This window comes from Coptis chinensis, chromosome 8 (genome assembly GCF_015680905.1).
Source record: "Coptis chinensis isolate HL-2020 chromosome 8, ASM1568090v1, whole genome shotgun sequence".
Taxonomy (NCBI): Eukaryota; Viridiplantae; Streptophyta; class Magnoliopsida; order Ranunculales; family Ranunculaceae; genus Coptis; species Coptis chinensis.
Window position 1 is genome coordinate 20,481,990 of NC_141463.1, and position 13,662 is coordinate 20,495,651.

Consider the following 13,662-nt stretch of genomic DNA (forward strand, 5'->3'; position numbering starts at 1 on the left):
GTTCATAGTCTTTAGCTATGAACACTCATTGTTCATACCCACAATTGGACTATGAACAATCATTGTTCATACTCCATCAATGGGTATGAACAATGATTGTTCATACTCGAGCAACTTGCCAAGAATCTGGTAGCTATGAACACTCATTGTTCATACCACAATTGGACTATGAACATTATTTGTTCATACTCCAGCAATGGGCATGAACATTCATTGTCATAGTCATAAGCTATTTATGTGATGCTAATTTTAAAAAAAAAAAAAATTATCCATTCAACAGGTCATTGACTGGTGGGCGATAGAACTTCAACAGAGCAAGACTGGAAAAGTAGAGACTTGTCTAGTATCTGCAAACTCTAAGGTTAATTTTTTATTAAAAAAAAAATATTGTGTCATCTATTATTATTGTCACATTCTTATTATTTCACACAATTGTTGACACAGAGATTGTTGGAAGAAGTAGGATTGGAAACCATATTGAAGAACATCGACTTCAATATGAAATTCATTGCCATTCCAATTCATTCGGACAATCATTGGACTCTTCTTGTCTTGGAGTTGGTGGAGGGACAGCAAGCAAGATGGTATTACTTTAACTCCCTAAGCCAGACAAAAAAGGGGTTGGAAGTTGCAAAAGAATTTGTGAGTTCGACAATAAACACTTAAATCATATAAAATTTTATATGTTGAAATATAAATAAATAACTTATTGTAATTTTGCAGAAGAAGGTACTAGTTGAGTCAATAAACAATCTTATCAGAAAGAGGGATTTGAAAATCCAGCTTGTCAGTAATAAAGGAAGAATACTTTCACCAAAATGTCCGTAACAAAATAATAGGTAATTATTTATTTATGTGTTACATGTGTGAACTGTGATTGTTCATACCTATTGGGTATAAACAATGAGTGTTTATACATCAGATAGCTATGAATACAATCATTCATCATATTTTAACACTGATTATATATTCTCTAAATTGCAGCGTTGATTGTGGGTTCCATGTCTGTAAAATGATGGAAATTTTGTATGAACAAGGTCATATGGATTTCTTTCAATTTATAAATGAAGAGGAAATATAAAAGTTGCGTCCTCACATTGCATGCAGAATGCTTTCAAACTTGCCGAGAAGTTGGAGTAAAGAAAATCATGATTTTCAGGAAAATTATAGGAAGGGAATGTTTGCTGAATGAATGTGAGATTTTAGAAAGGAAATGTTTTACTGAATTAATGTGAGGAAGGCAAAAAACAATATATTTTATGGTGTGTTTTGTGCACAATTATATTTTGTTTATGAACAGGGAACGACTCTAGATATTTTGTGGTGTTTTTTGTGCACAATGATATTTTGTTTATAAAAGTTAAATATTGGTGTTCTTAATGTGTTCTCTTATTATTATTTATATTATGTTTATTTATAACTAATGTTCATATTATTTATATCCTTTTTCATAACTGATGATCATAATTGGGGCTATGAACATTGATTGTTCATACCTTTAACACAGGTATGAACAATCAATGTTCATAGCTCCAATTATATGAACAATCAATGTTCATGTCTGTTTTGGGTATGAACATTTATTGTTCATATATGTTTTGGGTATGAACAATCAATGTTCATATTTGTTTTGGGTTCATATTTTTTTGGGTATGAACACGGAATCAGTGTTCATATTTGTTTTGGGTGTGAACATTTATTGTTCATATCTGTTTTGTTCATACATATTGTTCATAATTTGGGGCTATGAATAATCAATGTTCATAGCTATTGTTCATACATGGATAGATATGAACAATCATTGTTTATAACTGATGTTCATAATTGGGGCTATGAACATTTATTGTTCATACCTTTAAACAATGAGTGTTCATAGTTTCATTAGGTATGAACAATCAATGTTCATGTCTGGTTTGGGTATGAACAATCAATGTTTATATCTGTTTTTGGTTTATATTTTTATAGGTATGAACACGGATTGTTCATACCCAAAGAAGGTATGAACAATTAATGTTCTAATCTGTTTTGAGTGTGAACATAGCTATTGTTTATACATTGTGGGTATGAACAATTAATGTTCATAATTGAGTTGTTTTAGTTGGGTCGGCCGTTTATTTTTTTTCTTCAGGGATATACTTGACATTTCATCTACCCGAGCCGTTCTTATTTCGCATCAACTTATGAGTGATTACAAAAATAACGTGTCTTCTAGAGTTTCTCTTTCGGCCGATTTGTTCTCTAGAGTCGCTCCTTGTAAAACACCACGGGTCATATAACATCAAACTCTAATCCCACACCCGGTCATATAACATCAAAACTCATAAACCCTTCACCACTTGCCAAAATCTTCTCTCTCTTCGTCAGACACAATTTTTTAAAATTTTTTTTTAGGGTTTATCTCAAAACTCAAAAAAGCTTCAATCTTTCCACCAAAAAAAATGACCCAACCTCAAAAAATGGGTTTATATGAATTCTACAATAACATGTATGACATAAGATTAAAACCAAGACTACTTCGTTCACTAACAAAAGACAATCTTCCAGATGAAAACCAACCCTTTCCTAATCCTTCAACACTTTCCAACATTGTGGAAACTATTAAAACACATGCTCTTTTATCTGAAACTATTGGAAGTGATAATAATAATAATGATTCAGTTGATGACAAGTTTTTTGATAAATGGAAATCTGCTGTTGATTCTTGGGTTGAAAAATTGCTTTTACTCATTTCAAATAAAATGGTATATATATTTATATATATTTTTTTACATTTTTGCTTAGTGTTGATTTTGAGTGTGTGTATAGTTAATTGGGTTATTTGTTTGTGATTTTCAGCCAGATAAATGTTGGGCTGGGATATGTTTATTAGGTGTGACATGTCAAGAATGTAGTATGGGTCGGTTTTTGGATTCGTATTCTGTTTGGTTTCAGAAGCTTCTTCCGTTAATTCAGGTTTGTTTTGTAAATCTCCATTTTGTAATCGAGTTCTTTTTAGCTAATATATGAACACATTCAATGCACTGTACAACTTGAATCAATGTTGTACTAAGCTTAAATAGGTTTTACTAAGGTTTGTTTTGTTTTGACATAATTACATGCTCAATGTGGAGTGAGGGAGGTTTATATTCTAGAGGGTTTTTCCTGGTCCAGTGGCATTGAAAACTTAGTGGAATTGAAGGTTATTGTTAAGTAAGACTATTGCTAGCATAGGCAAGGCATATTTTTAAGTATTCTATGCAGTTCCTGTGAGATGTGAATGTTAAAATAGTTGCGACTTATGCTCCAACTCTGACATCGATTCGTGCCCAAGTTTTATTGGGTGTGCAAACTTTTGAAAGTCTTTGAGCCAATATGCATTGGAGCTGAGATGTGGCAATGTGCACGATCCTTGAAAAGTTAATTTGTTTAGGTGCTCATTGCGGTGCTTCACTGCTCCACTTTTCTTGCAAAAGTTCTCTTTCTCCCTTGTCTCTCTCCTTGTTTTATGTGTGCTGCATTTAAATGTGTCACACGCTATATCTTTGCTGCATAGTCTCCTTTGCAACCACTGCGTCACTACTTTTTTAGTGATCTGCATGTTACTGGAATGGTTGCCTCTTTCTCTTTGGACGGAAATTCATTTTTTGGTCGGTAATGATAAGATTTCATCAATGACTAAGCAATCGACATCATGTGGATGATTGGGGGTCCATTCTGCTTTTGCATGGAAACTAAGACATCAAAACTAAGGGTTTTGAACATTTGTGTTGTAAAAGATTACCTCTTTGGTTATGTCAAAAAAACCATAAGAGTATCTGTGTCAAAGTTTGATGTAAAGTTTACAAAGGGTATCGGTAGATAAGACATTTGAGTGATGTGAATCATGCGCAGAAGACAAATGATAAATCGGGCGTTCCTGGCCTACCAAGATTAAGGATAACCGAAGTAACGTCTAAACCCAATAAGGCGTGGTTCATCCTCTAAGAGAGTAGATGTTCAGATAGAAGATCCTCCCTTTTTCTTTCGTAGCGCTCCGCCCCGCAGAGATAAAACAATTTTGATCACTAATAAACTTTACTTCTTAATGTTTCACTATGAACCCTAGATCAACTTAATAAATCTGTAATTTTCCACACTTAAAAGAGAAGCACTCTTAACAAACCTTTATTTATAAAAATTAAAACCGTCTTTGGAGAACGTTGTTTGCCATCCAAATATGTTCTCTAATAGGAATCAGAACATGATAAAATGATTGGAAAATGTGGAGATTATTAGCTGGATTCACAATCATGATGACGTGATCATAACACCATTCTCTGCTTGCATCATTCAGACAATCGAAGTACCTTCCCTTAATGTGGATTGCAAGTTTGCAACAAGTTGAATTTTAAACTAGTCACCTGCTGAAGTCACACACTTAAGTTTATAAGTAATGTGTATTGATACCTGTCCTAATGAGTTTAATTACATGATCTCAGAAGTACCTGAACAATAGATAGTCATAAAATTGCATCGTTGTGCATTAATTATCTTTTAGTGCTTTTCGTGGTCTCTTATTCGATCAGGTTAAGTGATATGTCTCAACATGCTCACGTTTAATGTGCATGAACTTCTTTTTGTAATTACTAAGATGTCAGCTGTGAAGTCTTATACCATCCTATTACCTTCTTTTGAATTAGATAATATGTTTAATAGTATTTTGCAGTCAAAGTTGTTGGTTCATTTTGTTATATATCTTAACAATTAGAAAAAGTTGCCACTCTAATCATGTATATATTTCATTCTTTTGTTTTCTGTTTTGAGCAGCAACCATCAGATTCTCAATTTGTGAAGGTCGCTTCTTGTGCTTCCTTATCGGATATGTTCACTAGGTCTGGTAGTCATTTCTCATATAATAGATATACTTTTTTTAAATCAGATTTACCATCCTTGTATTTATAGCTACCAGTTCTATAGTCTTTATTGATGTCAATGTATCACTGCTTGTGAAGTATGTATGAAGACCTTTGGAGGTGTAACATAGTCTTTGTATGTTACTGAGGTGTAAAATCATCAAACATCAGTGAAGCTAGCTATTTGCCATTCGAGCAAATTCTCGACTTGTAGATTCTCATTCAAGCCAATATACTATATGATCTTAATGGGTTAAATGTGGTCTTGATGATTACTTATTCTTTGTAATTCATAAATTATTCAAATTCTAAGATCTCTTACTTTTCTGCACAATTTACCTCAGGTTGAGTGGAACTCTAAGTGTAAAAAAGGATGGGGCATCTCTTGCTGGGAAACTTGTTCAACCAGTTCTGAATCTACTAACCGAGGATAGCTCGGTATCTGTATGGGTGAGTAGTATATGTTAAGTTCCCCAAGAAGCTGTCCTATCTAACGGTCCAGACTTCTTAATGCCTTAACTGATGTTGTTGGCATGATAATCTTGGTATTTCCTTTTGTTGAAAATGCATCTTTAATACAAATTGCTTTAAACTAGTGTGGTGCTGTGTAGCTTCTGTATGTATCCTAGCATGGTGTGGTAGCATAGGCGCATGCCATTTTTTCATCGCTCTTGAACATCTTATCTTCTAACCATTTTAATTAGAGCACTTGAAGAGTGTGATCCTAAGGAAAGATTTTTATACGACAAGGTTAGAAGTATGCTTTCTTCCTTACGACCACTTTACATAGTCTGTTTTTTGTTTGATTCATGATTCAACATTTTGTTAGTATATGATCATTTAACAGTACAAGTTACCTTTGAAAAATGAGGGTTATTACTTCAAAGGGAAAGTGTTGATGAAAATTGGGGAAACTATCAAATTACATTTGTTGCACCATAGGTTTTTACTTATTTTTATCAGTAAAAGGTAATATATTGACATTACGGAAAATTGCATCAATACCTATACATATTAGCTAGAAGACTAATATATCCGTCCTTAGATTTACCTTAAAATTCTTCTTTAATATATTTTGCAGGAAGGAGCAGTTGATTTGTTCTCCACCATTTCAAACTTCTTTCCAACTTCTGTGAATCGCCATTATGATAGTGTGAGTTCACATTTATGTACTTTTATGGTTACAGTGTTGACTACAAAGCTAAATGTTTGATGTTTTGCAATTGACATGCACTTGTTTCCTACAATTTTTGTGATAGTTAAAGCAAGATTATCAAATTTAGACTTCACCACAGTAGTTAGTCGAAGAAGTGGCTCTTCAATACATTTTTTGCTCTTACATAGTTAATTTGTGTATTGTTTGACAAAACTGACATGCAAATTAAGAGTTATTAGTTATTAAATTTGAGAGTTTTAGGAATTTAAAAGTACAGCATTGCCCTCTACTACATATCTGCAATACGTGTTTACAATAGCAAACTTTGTATCAAAAACCTATATATAGATCAAAACTTTTTTTAATAATCAGAAGTCAAGAACTGCTCTTATATATACTTCTATCTAGGTGGTTTCCCTTGACCGACATAGAGAGAATGGGCACCACGAACCATTTTGCCATCGAAGAGAGAGGGTGGACAATAAGATATTACCAAGTGCTTCATGGCTTGTTGAAGCAATTTGAGGATGACTTCCCAAATGCTAGATGAATGATGAAAGGAATTGAACCTTAGTTTCCTGAAGTGGAGCGGGAACGGGGAAGCGGGTGCTTTCAAAACAACCTAGGCTCCAGTTCGTCTAAGAAACATCTAAAATGTGTACTACAAAAAAATCTATGTAAAAACTTGTTTGCGTTTAATATATTGTTGGAAGCTTGATAAGTATGAAACTGAGTTCACTGTGGATATGAAATCTGTCCTTTTAAGGAAGATTTAGAGCTGTAATTTTATCATCCATGTGGTTAACAGAGAAGTGATGCATTTGATTTTTCATGTCAATCACCCAATTGCTTATCTTAGTCGAAATACTAAAATTAAAACTAGAAATACTTCCATAATTTTCTAGAGTCAGAATAAAAAACCCACTAATATGGAGGGTTACATATTGATATTCGTTGTTTTATCATGTAAATGAAAATTATAACTTTTTGATGATCTAATATTAATAACGTAAAGAGCTATATCATATGGAAATGGATCCAATTTTGCTAGGAGTGAGGTTTATACTATTAGGAACTATTCCATTCATTATCTCATTCCTGATATTGGGAATCCGAGAAGTAGTAAGTCGAGTCTTGCTAGTGAAGAAGAAAGGAGAGGAAAAAGAGTACGACTTAATTGGTTTCGGCCTTCTGTCACACTTCTTATATAGAAAAATTGTCGGATTACAATATAGAAACATAAAACGTCCACCTATCTAATGTCTCCCTTAGAACTCTAACAGGAGTGCGGAATCGGGGTTCCGAAGTGGACTGTGGGTGTGATACCTCGAGTACAAGAACTCTTGGAATATTTGGCAAGCAGTAAGAAATCACAAGCATTCTCCTGTCCGCAGAGACACCTTTAAGTTAATTAATTTATATTTAGAAAGTTACCTTATTAATAAATTAAGCATTTTAAGTAGTTGTACATATATTGAGAATAAGTATGCAAGGCATAAATGACCAGCTGATATTATGATTTTTTTGCAGGCTGAAGCTGTTATCGTTTCAAAAATCAAGTCAGGAAAATGCAACACAAATTTGTCCAAGGTGATTGACTTTTCTAGTTGTTATCGTCCTGAAACTTTGTGTTTGACATCCATAGCAGGACTTCATATAATTTATATTTTGTTTGTTGTTAAAGTATTGCTTGTTCGCAATGTTTAGAAATTTGCCTACAGCTTAGCAATGCTCCCAAAGACCAGAGGAGATGAGGATAGCTGGTCCTTGATGATGCAAAAGATTTTAATATTTATAAACGTTCAGCTGATTGATGCTTTCGAAGGTCTTGAAGAAGGTATGAACATCTGTAATACTTGGGTGTAGACTTATGCTTTCTTTATAATAACAAATAAATATATCTAATTGTATTTAACATGTATGTATGCTCATACTGCAGAAACGAAAAGTAGGGAGGCTATGACACTCTTGGTTCAACCAGGAAAAGACCCCCCTCCTCCCTTGGGAGGTTGTGATACTGCGAGAGGAAATGCTGGAAAGGCGCCTAGCTCAGGCGAGGCCTCAAATCATGCAGCAGAAAGATCTGAGCAATTGCTATTCTACAAAGTGTCTACGCTTATGCAATGCTGTTCTATGATGCTCACTAATCCTTATCCTGTTCAGGTCAACCATGTTATCTGTTGGAACTTTCTATCATTTTTCTTTCCTCTTAAGTTATCATTGTCCGAGGCCTTGGATGGAGTCATACGTAAACTTTAATCCTTTTTGTCTGATAGGTCTCTGTTCCTGTTCGCCCTTTACTAGCTACTGTTAGAAGAGTTTTGTCGGTGGATGGTTCTTCATCGCAAGCCTTGCTTGCCTTTATGACAGTCTTACAACAAGAGAAGATCTGCTCAGAGCTTCCACTTTTGCACTTGAATAGCTTGGATCTTCTGACTTCTATAATTAAGGGCCTACGCAGGTGAGCCATAACGAACAAAATCTAGTATGAAAAATTTCTGTATGACTACGTAGAGATTCTGTTTTATGATGTTCGTTTGTGCAGCTACATCAAAATTAATTAATGAATTTTCTTAATAGATAACATGCATCTTCTTGTGCTTTTTTTTTACCGAAAGAATATATTTTATTTGATATCCAAAATAAATCATACAAAGGATTTGGAGGTCAAGCGTGCTACAAATTGTGCCGCAAGCCCCTTTTGAATACTTTATGCAACCTGCTAAGCAGCTCAACTGCTTCCGACGCCAAAAAACCAAATGTATCAAATGCAAATGGGACGAAGTAGTGTTGATTAGCTACACACGCTCCTTCGTATTTCTCCACCTTCGCTATTGGCTACTTCTCCGATAATAATAATAATAAAAAGTATCAGAACTCTAAGTTTTGATGGTGGTTAGTGGTTACATATTGTTTAATCTTATCCTTTTTTTATGGTACATACATCGGCTTTGGAGTTTTGATTGATCTTATGGCAAATGGTTTTACACGTAAAATATAAATATCTGAAAAAGCTAAATCACAATTATAACTTCCCCATCCTGTGATCTCAAGCATGGTGAATCATTCTTAGGTTGCCACATGACATCATGGTTGAGTCCTTTTTATTTTTTTTATCTATTTGGGATTGTCATCTCCATGTACTGATCATGTTCATGAATCCCTGCCAGTCAGCTGTTGCCAAATGCTGCCGATGTAATCAGACTTGTAACAGAATATTTCAGGAGATGCAAGTTGCCAGCATTGAGGATAAAGTTGTACTCAATATTGCAGATTTTGCTGATATCCATGGGTGTTGGTATGCAATAATTTCCTATATATATTCCTTCGTATCTTCTGCTAAATATTCAGTCGCATAGAACAGTTTACCGAAACTTCCTCACTAGTAGTTTATTGTTTCTTAAAAGGTATTGTAGAATTTGGCAGTTGATACCATTCTTTGTGCCAGAGAAATTCTTAGGCTGTGTTTGATTCTAAGAATTGAGTTTCCTGGAAAATCAAGCTTAATTTTGTAAAGATAGAACACACGAGTGAAATAATGCGTAGATAGTAAACAATTTCATAGGTAGATTTTAAAGGGAGGAACCCAAATTGGTAATCACATTCTTTCAAGGGTATGAAATCCAAGGGAAACAACAGTATTGATAGATCTAGCCATGTAGGGAATTTCTCACAAAACAATTGGAGGAGGTGGAGTAATTTTTTAGAGGACTCATTTTTGGAGGAATCTTTGACTTAAGTTAACCAAATACACCCTTCTTGTAACTTCCCTCACTAATATTTCGTGCTTCTTCTAAACTCGCGCTGCTCACACATTGACACTTTCTTGTAAATTGGGCATCCAAGGGTTGGACAATCTTCATCAATCTATCCATGAATAAATAGCTCAGCCGCCTCAGCGACATTGTTTTAGTGTATTGATGATGCCCAACCTTATCATACTGGTTGCTCCTTTTTCTTTTTCTTTTCTATTTCGGACTATACCAAGTGTAGCCCGCCCTTTGGTGGACACACAGACCAAAAATAGGCTAATTGGTGATTTGTAGTTTTGTATCAATCAGTATTCATTATAGGTTTGAATCATTTGAATAATTAAACTTATCCCATTTTCTTGTTCTTAATATGATATGAATCATGTATTCATCAATTTTATCTAAGGGTCCACCAAGAGGCCGGCCACATAATGGTGGAGCTAAAATTTTCAGAAGCAAAAAGTCAAATTGACATAATGATTTTAGGAATTCTTAATATCAAGTTGAGTGGAATTCTTAATATCAAGTTCTTGACTATTAAGCCAATTTCCGTGCAACTAGTGGTTTCTCTATATTGTTGACGATCTTTCACTTTTGAAAAAACAAAGAGATATATATTCTGTTTAGTTTTGATTGTTAAAATCAGTCTTCTTGCGCAGATATCAGTTTAGGTCGTGATTAATTGGCTGTATATGATCTTGAATAGGAATGGCTTTGTACCTTGCTCAGGAAGTAATAAACAATGCATTTGTCGATCTGGAGACACTCAGCCATGGAAGTGGTATTGCATCTTCTACCACATTCTCCAAACCTGGAACATATGCACTTCAGCAGCCAAGAAACAAGAAAAGAAAGCATGCTACCCTAACTGGCTCTGCTGCTGATCACCAGAATGGAGCTGCTTTGGAGAAAGAGTTACCTACAAGCAAACCACCAACACCTATTTCTGTTCAGATCGCTGCACTGCAAGCATTGGAAGCTCTTCTTACAGTGGTATGATACTTTGCATCACATTAAGATTTTTCAGTGTGTTTGTACTGGAAAAAGCTATCATCATGGTATACCTTAAGGAGGTTCTCTTGAGCGTTGACTTGCTTATAATCACTTGTTTGGATGTCTACAAATTTATGTGGAATGAAGTTGTCTCTTCTGAAACTCTATCTGATTGCATGATCTTAAATAGCAAGTAAATCAAGAAATTTGGGTTCCCAGAAGATATAACAACTGTTATGAAAAACTTCTGTCATGGTATTAAGGTTACTCAATTCGCACTGGGAAATTTTCTGTGCAATGTTTTACAACCAAAAACATATGCTAGGAGTTAGTAGACCATTGGAATCTCCTGTTTGTTGTACGAAAGAGCAATCTAGACATCCAGTACACTTTTTGTGACCTCTGTATTTGATATGGGAAAAATTAATTCGTACTATGGATAGGCTTTTAGAAGGGAGAAATATATTGGTCAAAGTTACTTCCACATGTCCTACAGATGATGAGTGAAAAAACCATGTCCGTCCAGGATGTCTATTCTCTTTGATAATTATCTATTATTCATTCGGAATTCGATAATGGATCAACTTACTTCCTTGCCCACAGGCCCAGCCTCTGTAGGTAAGTGCCTTTGTTTCCTTCTTTGGTGATGTGGGCTATATGGTTTGATAAAAGGCGACATTTTGATGGTGTAGCAACACAAGTGAGGTGGTCATACTAGCTTTATAAAGCCTTCTCTTTTTATGGACCAAAGCTTTTAATATTTGCTTGGGAATTGGGATAGCGTAGGGTTCTTAATAATCGTTTTTATTTTTTATTTTTTTATTTTTTATCTGTACTGCAACCTACTTTGCATTTGCCCGTCTTCACAAACAGAATATGCTATCTGATCCTTCGATCATTTCTGTACTGCCGTTAAATTTGCTTCTCTACAATTGACAGACTTGAATGCAATGCAAGTCAGGGTTGAGCATGTTCTTAAAACTTATAGTTTCGATTTCTTGTTATAACACCTCTTATTGATTTTGTATTGATGCCCAACCACTAAGGAAAATGTTTGCTTCATTTAGTTGTTTCACTATAGCAGTGGAGATAGCAAGTAACTGTAGGTTTCGTTTTCAGGGTGGTGCATTGAGATCAGAGGGCTGGAGGTCGAATGTTGATTTTCTTCTGATAACAGTAGCAACTTCCGCTTGTGAAGGAGGATGGGCCAGTGAGGAAAGAACTGCTTCTCTTGTTTCTGGTGAACCAACTCCAATTTGGGCAGATCTTCAGCTTGCAGCATTACATGGGATTTTAGCATCTCTTCTCTCACCAACCCGCTCTCGTCCACGTTACCTATCTCAGGGTCTTGAGCTTTTTCGAAGAGGTAAGCCCTTTTATGGTGTCGTTGAAGTCTCTCGCACACACACATGGTCAGCTACTGCTATATAGTGTTGTCCCTACTCTGGATTTTACCGCTGAGATGATTTTGTCTGGTGCAGGAAAGCAAGAAACAGGAACAAAGCTAGCTGAATTTTGTGCTCATGCTCTACTGGCCTTGGAGGTGCTCATACATCCTCGAGCGCTTCCACTGGCGGATTCTTTAAATAACTGTGGGGCATTCGATGAAGCGCTAAATCATAAATTCCCTGAAAATCCATTTTCTAGTGCTCAGAAACACAGCACCCCCTTTTCAAGAGGTGTCCTCAGTCTAGAACCTGATCCAGATGATGATCTATATGAAAGTTGGTTGGGGAATGGTGATGAGATTGTGGTCCCAATAAGCAATACAGACAAGAATATGGAATGTTCTGAAGAGCCTTCTGAAAAACATGGTCGGCAGACCAATGTTGATCCTTTGGGCGAACAGCTTGCTGCTGACGGTTCCATTAGTACTGTGGTTGGGGATGAAGGAAGAAACAATGAACACACTGGCAGTATGGATGTGGAGCGTGGAGTATGTACAGATGAGCTCATGGTTAATGCAGAAAGATCCATAGTACCAAATGTTTTCGGTGGTGTTGGAAATTCAGAAGTTATGGTACCCACAAGTCATACTGGTACTGGTGAGAAAGAAATGGAGTCTGCAGAGGGTGTCTCAGATGGTGATGCATTGGATACTAACAACAGCGTCATTATTCCAGATAGTGTTGTGACCGCCACTGAGGCAGCATCCAACAAAGGTGCCACGTCTGCTATTGATGATGAATCTCCTCTGGATGAACTTGCTTCTATAAATACTTCTTCAACGTTTGGTAAAGGAAAAGAACTTATATCCGAGGATGTTTCTGACACAGATTCTTTTCCAGATATTATCGATGCTGATCCCGATTCAAATTCAGAGTCCGACAATTTTTGATTATTTCTGTAGGCTTTTATTGGTTAAAGGGTTTGTAACATGTTACTTGACTGATCTTCAAAGAATGCTGAGTGCAGGTATAATCATTTCTTTTTTATTTAATTGGTTACCTCTAGTTAATGAATTCTTTTTCGTTACAGTCAGTCTGTGACTGTCTGCCTTTAGTTCAAATCTATGTATACAGAGCAATCTAAGATTCCATGGTGCAAAAAGATCTGGTCTCGGATGCTTGAGTGTACACCGAATCTGATAATTAATATCATTCAAATGTATTCTCATGTTCATGTTACCTTTTGTAATGAACTTTACAGTGTTGAAAATTTTACAAACTTAAGCGCTCATCATCCACAGATTTTGGTTGTTCTTCAACAAAGATAAATAGAATTTAGCAGAAGATGTCAGATTATCAACATTGGAGTGCTTTTTCAAACGGGAGGTATCGCCTGGCAGAACGTGTCTTATTTTACTTTCATTCACTTAATTATCACTTTATTCTGTCGGAATAAAGCAAAGTGAAGCTCTTGCCTTGCCTAACAAGAAGCAAATATCAAA

At 35.4% G+C, this 13,662-nt stretch overlaps 1 protein-coding gene and 1 long non-coding RNA gene across 3 annotated transcripts; both read left to right on the forward strand.

Moving 5' to 3' along the window:
* The first annotated feature begins 255 nt into the window (after window positions 1-255).
* LOC147480450 (uncharacterized) lies at window positions 256-825 on the forward strand. The gene is made up of 3 exons (XR_015206753.1): window positions 256-361; window positions 445-642; window positions 724-825. It is a non-coding gene; the product is annotated as an uncharacterized LOC147480450 (long non-coding RNA).
* A 1,480-nt stretch (window positions 826-2,305) lies between these two features.
* On the forward strand, window positions 2,306-13,594 carry LOC147480451 (proline-, glutamic acid/leucine-rich protein). 2 transcript variants are annotated; one of them, XR_015203971.1, is made up of 14 exons: window positions 2,321-2,741; window positions 2,836-2,952; window positions 4,786-4,850; window positions 5,216-5,321; window positions 5,953-6,024; window positions 7,558-7,617; window positions 7,735-7,864; window positions 7,967-8,190; window positions 8,304-8,488; window positions 9,198-9,325; window positions 10,486-10,772; window positions 11,892-12,138; window positions 12,254-13,187; window positions 13,462-13,594. XR_015203971.1 is itself a non-coding variant. In XM_086576386.1 (13 exons), the coding sequence occupies exons 1-13, from the start codon at window positions 2,439-2,441 to the stop codon at window positions 13,108-13,110; spliced, it is 2,781 nt and encodes a 926-aa protein (XP_086432512.1). In that variant the 5' UTR covers window positions 2,306-2,438; the 3' UTR covers window positions 13,111-13,230. The 2 variants fall into 2 exon arrangements, 1 of the variants encoding a protein (XP_086432512.1); XM_086576386.1 differs by lacking the exon at window positions 13,462-13,594 and having other exon boundaries at window positions 2,306-2,741; window positions 12,254-13,230.
* Window positions 13,595-13,662: the final 68 nt, after the last annotated feature.

Bases quoted from the DNA above. Each gene is read 5' to 3' on its own strand.
- LOC147480451 (XM_086576386.1), top strand. From the start codon at position 2,439: ATGACCCAACCTCAAAAAATGGGTTTATATGAATTCTACAATAACATG. The intron at 5,322-5,952 runs GTGAGTAGTATA...TATATTTTGCAG, and splicing joins ATAGCTCGGTATCTGTATGG to GAAGGAGCAGTTGATTTGTT. The intron at 10,773-11,891 runs GTATGATACTTT...TTTCGTTTTCAG, and splicing joins TGGAAGCTCTTCTTACAGTG to GGTGGTGCATTGAGATCAGA.